The sequence below is a fragment of the Porites lutea genome, chromosome 10 (genome assembly GCF_958299795.1).
Source record: "Porites lutea chromosome 10, jaPorLute2.1, whole genome shotgun sequence".
NCBI classification, from domain to species: Eukaryota; Metazoa; Cnidaria; class Anthozoa; order Scleractinia; family Poritidae; genus Porites; species Porites lutea.
This window is the reverse complement of record NC_133210.1, coordinates 20,364,453-20,374,021: the sequence shown is the minus strand read 5'-3', so window position 1 is coordinate 20,374,021 and position 9,569 is coordinate 20,364,453. Positions and strand designations below refer to the sequence as shown.

The 9,569-nt window shown below is 37.8% G+C and overlaps 1 protein-coding gene and 1 pseudogene across 1 annotated transcript in view; both read left to right on the top strand.

Moving 5' to 3' along the window:
• The first annotated feature begins 3,041 nt into the window (after nucleotides 1–3,041).
• Nucleotides 3,042–9,569, top strand: part of LOC140949644 (proto-oncogene tyrosine-protein kinase receptor Ret-like) — a 14,920-nt gene continuing 8,392 nt past the window's right edge. The window contains exons 1-7 of the mRNA XM_073398797.1: nucleotides 3,042–3,463; nucleotides 3,556–3,666; nucleotides 3,997–4,187; nucleotides 4,613–4,735; nucleotides 5,190–5,260; nucleotides 7,177–7,217; nucleotides 7,388–7,484. Of these exons, the coding sequence (XP_073254898.1) occupies nucleotides 3,454–3,463; nucleotides 3,556–3,666; nucleotides 3,997–4,187; nucleotides 4,613–4,735; nucleotides 5,190–5,260; nucleotides 7,177–7,217; nucleotides 7,388–7,484 (644 nt within the window). The 5' untranslated portion in view covers nucleotides 3,042–3,453. The remainder of the gene's footprint in view (nucleotides 3,464–3,555; nucleotides 3,667–3,996; nucleotides 4,188–4,612; nucleotides 4,736–5,189; nucleotides 5,261–7,176; nucleotides 7,218–7,387; nucleotides 7,485–9,569) is intronic.
• Nucleotides 8,911–9,569, top strand: part of LOC140950766 (uncharacterized) — a 2,334-nt pseudogene continuing 1,675 nt past the window's right edge.

Genomic DNA, 9,569 nt, shown 5'->3' with positions numbered 1-9,569 from the left:
CGGAATTACTTAGTTATCGTACATGTTCACGTACGCTACGCTCTACTGATCAAAAACATCTGGCAGTTCCGAAGTCAAGACTTAAAACATACGGAGACAGGGCCTTTTCCGTTGCTGCACCTAAACTCTGGAATGAGCTGCCATTAGATCTTAGAAGTTTAGCTACAATTAATTTATTCAAGAAACACTTAAAGACTGATCTTTTTAAAAAAGCATATAATGTTTAACTTTTTGATAATTTAGAATAGGATTTATTGTGATATTTTTATAAATAAGACTGCTAATAGGTTTTTAATTTATTCGTATTTTATTACCAGTGGGATCTTTTTAATTACTTTAATATTATGAATTGTAAAGCGCTTTGGTCAATTAGTGGAGTTAGCGCTATATAAATTATGTTATGTTATGTTATGTTACTGTTTTAATAGGGCTTGAAACCATAAATTATGCAGTTTTTTCTTTTAGTAGCTTACGAACAACAATCGTAAGTATGCATTACAATGAATGATTAACTCAATAACAAATTTTTCAATATGGATTGGGTTATTACATTTCAGCGTCCCCACTTCCGATAGATACACTAGCTGCATCCAGTTTGTGTTGAATAAATGTTTATGACGTCACTGTTAGTCGATAAATTGTTTACAATTCCGTTTGTTCGTCTATGGGGAATATCCCTTTGGGGTATTTGGTGGGGATGAAACGTTCCCATGCAGGCCACCCTTTACCTCATAGACTCTTTTTACTCCTTTAATGAGACGCCATTTCACCTCTCCAGTACCCAAGTTTGGCTATCACCACCACTTACAACCTTTGGGGATGATCACCTCGAGAGAGGAGGACTATCACCTCTAATTACCCTGGGGGATTATCACCGCCTAGAGAGGATTATGACCTCTCACCCTGTAGACTTTGATTATTACACCAATATGTAGAGGAAAGTGAGAGACCTGCTGTCCATGTTTGGAGTGCTTCATCCCTTATCCCTTTTCCCCACAATCATTCTGGTCTACTTATTTGCTTTTAACAAAAGGGTTATAGGTTGGGACTTATTAAACTCTCCTTCAACACTTTCCTGAAAAATCATGTTGAACGCCGTCTTTTCAATGTTTGTTCACCCGTGTACACGGGGAAATCTGAACAAATTTACCAGTTCTTATGTCAAAAATTAACATAAAATGACTCGTAAAAGCCTATGGTCTATGCATTTCATCCTTGGCAAAGTCATTTCTTGCGGGTATGGAACAACTTCAATTTAGCAATTAAAATACTCACATAAAGTACTAAAACTGCTAGGGGCCTGTTTACATGGAGGTAGGGAACCCCAGGTAGGTGAGGTAACCTGCTTATGTGGGTAAAAAAATAACCCTCCTTTACATGCAATCTTACAACCCCAGCATCCCGGGGCGCACTTTCTCAAAATTATTGAGTGGTCGCCAAGCACGTAAACAAGAAAAATGCTGGCAAACCACGTGTTTTGGCGATTAATGCACTTCTACATTCCCCTGCTGCTCTTGCTACAACCTTCAGTGCGGGGCTCTCTATATTGTTGACTTTAATAATGATGCAAAGCCACCGCCAAAGTGAATTTTGCGCTAATTTGAGGTATCACGAATCCGACCCCGGCCAGGCGGGTTACCCCACCTTGAAACGTTTACATGGCAAAATTTGACCCCGGCTGTGAGGGTAACTCGGTCTGGTAGACCGGGCTACCCGCCTTGGTGGGTCACCCCACCTATCATCCTATCATGTAAACGTGATCAAATTAAAATGAGCGATTATATGGACAGGCGGGTTACCCCATCTAAGCGAGTTACCTCACCTACCTGAGGTCCCCTACCTCCATGTAAACAGGCAATAAATAAGACCAAAGGCTATTTGCGAAGTGATCGTTAATTAACGCACATAAAGGGTGTGCTGTGTTATGTTGTTTCATTGATTGCTCACTAGGGACGTTTTCGCCAAGAAAACTAAGCTCTTCGACTCTTTTTTGAATTTATCTGCACTAGGCGCTCTTGATAATGAAAGAGTCTATAAAGAACAATTAAATTTCGATCGCTTATAAATTCATAAGGTCCCATGTGACATTTTTTTTTTTTATTGAGTGCATGTAATTATGTAACCAAAGACGTGCCCTGTTCGTAAGAAAAGATGGTAACCTAACGTTGCGGAAAACGTTTAGCTCTCTCTTGACAGAAAATGTAATTACGACTATTCGATGTGACTCAAATGTTACACATACCAAGGCGTACCTAAATAGTCATCTTGAAGAGTAAAAAAATACCATAAAATACTTTAAATTCCCGTCACATGGTGCTCCAAATAAACCCGACGTTAAAAAACTAAATTTACATATTGTCACCTATACTGAAGCAGCCACTGTTTTACTATTTACAGCTCCAGCAAACGGCACGGGGTAGGTGTCATTATCATGTCTTGATAACGTGGTTAAAGATCTTAGAAGCACATAGTCTTACATCAGTATAATTTATAATAATTTCCACTACCCTCTCTGTTATGGAAAAATGGTAGGTCTACCTCGCTTAGCTTGCGACCATACATATTTTAAACTTCCAGTACAGAAATGACATGTAGTTATCCTTTTTTTGGTAGTTATCGGGATGAGCAAAATGAAGAACTTAAGGAAATAGAGGTAACTGAAAGTAACTAAAACAACCGGGCCAGGTTTATGGCGGCTTTGTTTACACACTGCCTTGTTGCCAGGCAACTGTGTTCTCCTAAAACGATATTTATGACACTCCGCGTGCGCGACGAATTGATATAAACCCTCGCTCCGCCTATAATAATAATAATAATAATAATAATAATAATAATAATAATAATAATAATAATAATAATGATAATAATTAACAATTTTTGTTAATGCTGTTGCTGTTGTAAAAGACAACGGACTGATCTTCTGTAGGTCCTTAATGTAGATGTTTCAAAGACCTCCTTCAGCAACCATTTAAAATTTAGGCGAAGTGTCCCGAAGACTACATACGTCACAGCGTCAGTTCTAAGACATCCATCGAAGAGCCTTCCCACAACCTTCACAGATGTATTTCGATTCAACAATCCGATATCTTAGATATCGTGTTCTAATATTACTAATCGGTGTTATTTTTTAATCCAAAATTGAATTACAGGGTCACAGAACACCTCTCCAGGTGACGGCAGCATATGTAAACGGCACAGAGAATGCTATATTAGCATATGAGGTTTCTTTTGCACCACCACCATCCAAAGATAGTACCTCACTTGAGCAGGAACAACAAGCCCTTTACGAGAACTGTGACGATGTTAAACCCAGCACAACATCAAAGAATTGGGAAGTGAGTAGGGAATTTGTCCACATAGTTAGACATTGGAAAGGGTACTTTCTCTAAAGTTGCCAAAGGAGAGGCTTGGAATATTAAAGGCGTGAAGGGCTTGACTACGGTAGCAGTAAAAATGCTGAAAGGTCGGTGATATTTTGAGATTGAAACCTATGATTAGTAAAGCGCTTATTTATAATAATATGTTTGCTTAGTTATTGCTTTTGTGTTTGGATAGAAAACTCCCCGGATTCTGACAAGGAGGACCTGCTGTCAGAACTGAATTTGATGAAACAGATGAAACCTCATCCTCACGTGATCAAGCTACTGGGATGCGTCACAGAAACTGGTAAATGGAGTAATTATCTGCCACGCCCTTTCACCCTATATAGACCTTAATAGAGAGACCTGGTTAAAACCACATTTTTTACTATGATTTACTTGTTATTTCTACAGTTGGCTAAGGCACCAGTGTTGTGTTTTATTGTCTAAAAAACTTCTAAAAAATCTTTTAACAAAAGTTTCAGAGAAAGGTGATTACAAAAAACGCAAATCATCTCAGTCGAAAACAACGAGCCTTTAGAGATAATTCTATGACTAGCGATCTACAAATTGTATAATTATCACGTTTTTAAATAACTCTAAAATGAATTATGTATCATACAATCTTTTCTCACAGAGCCTTTACTCGTGCTCATTGAGTATATTCCTTACGGTGATCTATTGGGGTTCCTAAGAAAGAGTCGGGGTCTCAAGGACACGTACTACAACAGTCCCGATGTAAAGCCGCAAACAAATCTTACTTCACGGCAGCTTATGCAATTTGCCCAGCAGATAGCTGATGGAATGAATTATCTCTCATCTTGTAAGGTAACGACAAAGTGGTGGATACATGTAGGAAATTTAAAATGTTAATGATAAAGGCAATGCTAATTGTGCCAAATTAAGGACAGCTAGTCACCGAGCATTTTTTTCTTTTATATTTTTCTGTCGCAAACAAAAAAAAATACATCAATTGAAACTATTGAAATAATTATAGTATATAGGATTAACAAGGGCTTTGGAAGATTCTGTTAGCACGTGGGACGAGTGTAAGAGTCACAGGAGTCAAAATTAAAAAATACATTTCACTATGGATTGCAAGTGCGGTTTCGTGTGATTACTCAAGATTCTCTTCATGATTATACCTGTTTTAATGTAATTGACTTTATCAAGAGAAAACTGATTTTGTCAAAACTGAATAGGCATGAATGAAAAAAAATTGACTTGCTTAATATTATTTTATTTTTGGCCAGATTATCCATCGCGACTTGGCAGCAAGAAATGTCCTTGTAGGTGAAGGAGAAAACTGTAAGGTGACAGATTTTGGAATGGCGAGGGATGTAAACCAAGATGACATTTACACAAAGAAAAGTCGGGTTAGAATTTTTCAAAAGTTGCTTTATAAAACAGTTTTTCGAGACGCATTTCATGACTGCTTCTGAGGAGATGACGAATGTTACACATTTTCCATTTTCTTAGGGGATGATAGGAAGGTGATGGCTTACTTGTCTGGTGCTTGTCATCTTAACCACTTGACTCAATTAACGGTCGATGAGCATAAAAGGAGGAAGGATTTGCGATGCAGAGATCACAGCTTCAAGTCGACTTCATCAATCACCGGGTCCTAACACTAATTGCTTTTCCTTCAAATTCTAAAATTTACTGAAAACCAATTTTTTTTTCCAGCTTCTTAGTACGAAAACAGCTTTATTATGCTACATGCGGTTTTTATTCCATGACAGCCTGGCACACTTGTCCTTGTTGTTGTTTTCTTTCGTATTCTTTCTTTTTAACATTTTTATAACGTTATATTCATTTGCGATCAAACAGGGTCGTCTGCCAGTAAAGTGGACTGCTCACGAGGCTTTACTTTATGGAACATATACAACCCAGAGTGACGTGTAAGTGAGTCATCGTTAAGCTGCAATTTTCGTAAAAACATTCTGAATAGTAGTTATTACGCATTGTCGTTTTAAATTGTAAGATACGAGCCCTTTAGCTTAAGAACATCACTGTCAAGAGTCTATGTTAAAGAGAAACCAAGGGATCTAGGTTTGCTCTTATAGATGTTTTCAATATAATGTTAAGCCAAGAAGCTATACTCTCTTAATTTTGCGTCTATTTGTCTGTTTCATGCTTTGCACTCAGTCGTTCCTCGGGATTATTGGAGGTATTCGAGGCACAAGGGTTGATGGGAAAGGCGAAAACACAGGAACGCTCCCATAGGTCGAGTCGATCTATAGCTCAGAAAATGGTCCGACACTTCGAACCTTTCTTACTGTGTTTTATAAAATCCTAAAATTAAAAGGGAAAAGAATTAGGGAGCTACGATTTCTTAACCACTACACAAAGCAATCGCTACCAGCCTTAATTTTATAGCACTGCTATATAGTGTTAAACAGAAAATAAAAGCTTACAAACTATTAACCATTCTAAGTCAGTGCTTAACCCTATAAGCACTTTACATTAGTGAGAACCATTATCGCACCTTTATTTTCTTTTAATTTAGTTCTAATTTTCTACTAAATATATATTATAGAATCTTGAATGCATTCTTCCCATGTGCATTTGCGTTTCAAAAACTTTCCCATTTGTCGAGGGAATTTTAGTATATCATGTTTTAGTATATACACACTCAGTGATCTTGGTGATTCGAGCAATCTGATTGATTCGCTATCTTGGACTATGACTTTTTAGTATTTACCAAATCAGTAAATAGCAATGTTCGCGCATTATGATTGGCTGCCGTAACTCGGAATATCCTAGGCTATTCCATGTTTTGCGACCGGAGCCAAGATGACGTCTCGTTTCGAGACATTTTCGGAAGACGAAATTTGTGCGATAAATGTAGCAGTAATACAAGCAAATACTAAGAAGGCGACTTTGGCTTGTCGTTGTTCACTGGTAAGTAGAAAATGATTTTCATGCCGAATTTGCAACAAAATCGTAAAATGCACTTGACAAAATCCCCGAAATGTTTGTAAATTGTAAACAAAGATCCTACCAAGTGACGTTTCTAATTTACAAAAAGTTACCTTTTTTCAGTTTTATCCAACTGCATGATTCTGTAAACACTAAAACAACTATATATCCCCCTCATGGTCGGTAAACAGCGCTTCGCGTCTCGGTATATACCACCACTGTTCACCTCCCCTTCGAGGAATAGCTGTACGCTAGGCGGTGAATATAAAGCAAAACAAAATCACTGTCGTGAACTGGGTGTTTTGCAAAGTTTCAGAGTAACAACGTTTTGAAAATACAAGAATATCTTAGTGTTGATGATTTTGAAGGTAAGAAAAGACTTCGTGGTGTTTAAACAGCGTTAATTATTGTGAATTGATTTACTGTAGCTGACTTTTTACACACTCGAAGCAATGTTTACCACTACAATTATCTTTGATCTCTTTCGATCTCCTCGATCGTCGCCGCTGTTGACAGCAATTGCAAGAAGCGGCAAAAAACTTTCTCGTTTACGGTGAGTTGACAGAACGTTTTCTTCTCAAAAGGGGTGGTAATTTAACCTTTGGACGTTTTCTTTCAAACAATTGATGCTAAAGCCTACAAAAAGATTATTTAGAAGCTATCATTGTAGAAGATACTGTAAGCTTAAAGATTAACTTTCGCGAATCTTCTGTTTACGGCTACATGTTCACGCATGTATTCACCCGTTAATCAAACCAATCGTTTTTACCTTCTGTTGAGATCACTTCGTGTGTATACACTAAAACAATTATTCACCTTGGGCTCAGTTCACATTGTTGAATATCGATCAGCTGGGGTATTGATTTACGTGTAATGTTTTCTTTGTAATCCTTAGTTGGAGTTTTGGTATTGTCCTGTATGAAATTTTCACTATTGGTAAGTTTATTCAGAGTATCCAGTCTAGCGCATACTTGACTAAGTTTTTTATTCTTGACTTTTACAACAAAACTGTGGAACAGGTCATTGTAAGCTTGAAATTTTAATGTGAGGTACAATTATTTATGTGAACTGCCGAAGTTGTCTAACGTGATCGATCGAAACTGCAGGTGGATCCCCGTACCCAGGAATAAACGGGCGCGACATTCCAAACAAGCTTCAGAAGGGATACAGAATGCCCAAACCGAAACATGTTGAAAAAAAGCTGTAAGTATTCACAGATTCAGTTATAGTTTTTTTTTTTATGACTGCGTCTTAAGCTATGTTCAGGCTATACCAGATAGCTTTTGTGCTGCGACACACAGTACGAGACCATAGCGGATAGGGCTTCTGTTCACACATAAGGACGGTGATTTTCGTGATCACGGTGGGGCCAGACCACCCCTTCTATGTGCGCGAAACGCGTGGGTAGTTTTTTTCAAAATGGCGCCGAAAAAGTCTGCAAAGGCTTCTGGGTGCCGCCATATTGGATTTATCTCCGGAATAGGCCGAGTTTTAGCCGATATTTTGGGAAACTGGTACGAGCAATGTAGTTTTGGCGGTCACTTTGGGAGAGTTGAATTCGTTAGCTTTCTGTCGGTGTGCGATTAAGAGTATCCTAGCTCGATGAATTAGGAAAAAGTGATATGATAGGAAGCGAAAATGCAGAGCCAAGTGACTGTGGCGAGGGTTTCAGGTAATCATTTTCTTGGGGCTTTTTTCGCAGTGTAACGAACTTTAATAAAAAATCTGAAATGATACGATGTTAGTTCGATCTCTGTGTTCATTAAATATGTATTTATTCGTCGCTTTTGTCTTCTCTTGGCAAAAATAAATCATGGGGTTTTCAGTCCACCATCGGCGGCAAGTAACAAGAAACCAAGATTTTCGATCGGAAAGTACCAACAGCTGAAGAAGGAAAGGGTAAATGCTGAAATTCAGAAATTACTTGACACAGATGCACAAATATTAGAGCTCAAAAGGCAACTGGCTTCTGAAAGAGTGAAAATTGACGCATTGGGAACGAAATTACACAACAAACAAGAAATTGTACGGAGGCGAAAACGAAAGGTTTGTTCAATTAACTTCTCTGTTTGTATGTTGTGGCCACTGTGAGATATATCTGGGGGGAGGGGGGTGCCATCAGACATCCAGGCTGTTGATTATCTGTGTAACACAGTTGTTCTGTTGGCTACAATAGCTTCACTAATGGATAAAGGTACTATAGCCTTTGTAGTCTCCACGCAATCTGTATGCAATCTGTAGTCTGGGTCATTACAAAACATTGATTCCAGGTCCATGGACTCCCTTGAACTGGGCCATGGATCATTTTCTAAAAGGTCTGAACCCTCTGCTAGAAATCAGTGTTCTTAACACATAATAAATTTTTTTTTCAAGCTTGAGGTTGTTTTATAGCAAACTTGGCTGTTATATTCCTTTAAGTCTCAAGACTGCATGGTCAACATCAAATTTGTTCTCATAAGATCAATTCATGTACAGTTATGAGAAGAATATTAAGGAAACAATCACCAAACAGAAATTGCATTGAAAATTTTCTTACTTCTCCCAACTCCATTGTAGGATTATAGGAAATGTTCAAGCTTAAATGTATAGGATTAAACCCCAGTTATAATTGTGTTCTCATCAGCTCCCTTTATAATTAGTCACTATTTAATTAGTGACTTAAGCAACTTTGGTCATGAAAACAATTAAGGTCACTGAGTCTAGATCTCCTGAATCAATAGTTTTTCAAATTCATTTTCTGATTCTTGATACTACTAAAAATTAATGATCCATTTATAAATTATTTATTAACAATAACAGATCACTGAACTTGAAGCTATTGCAAATGAAAATGAATGTCCAATCCAAGCCAAAAAGCCTCGGAAACCACATGTAAGCAGTAAAGTGCAGAATGATTGCAGTGAGAAGCTTGAGCACCTATCAAGATTCCAGCTATTACGAAGGAAAAAAAAGACCGTCGCTGCACTAAGACCAATACATTGTGGAAGCAACATGTCAGTCTCTGATGACCAATCTGTGCAAGATGGATTATGGACCACATTGATAGGCACAGCTTCAAAACAAGTGATGGAAACTTATATCACCAATTCAGCAGTTTGCATGAATGATATTATACCGAAGATTGTTAAAAGGAGAGTTCAAGAATATGAAAAAAGTGAACAAAACCAGCTTAGGAGCATGCGTGTGTTGTACGAAGGGGGGATGGTAAGCAAGCGGAAGTACACTAACATACGAAACAGCGGTGATGTGATGAAACAATCTCCAGATCAATCAGGTAAAAATAAGAAA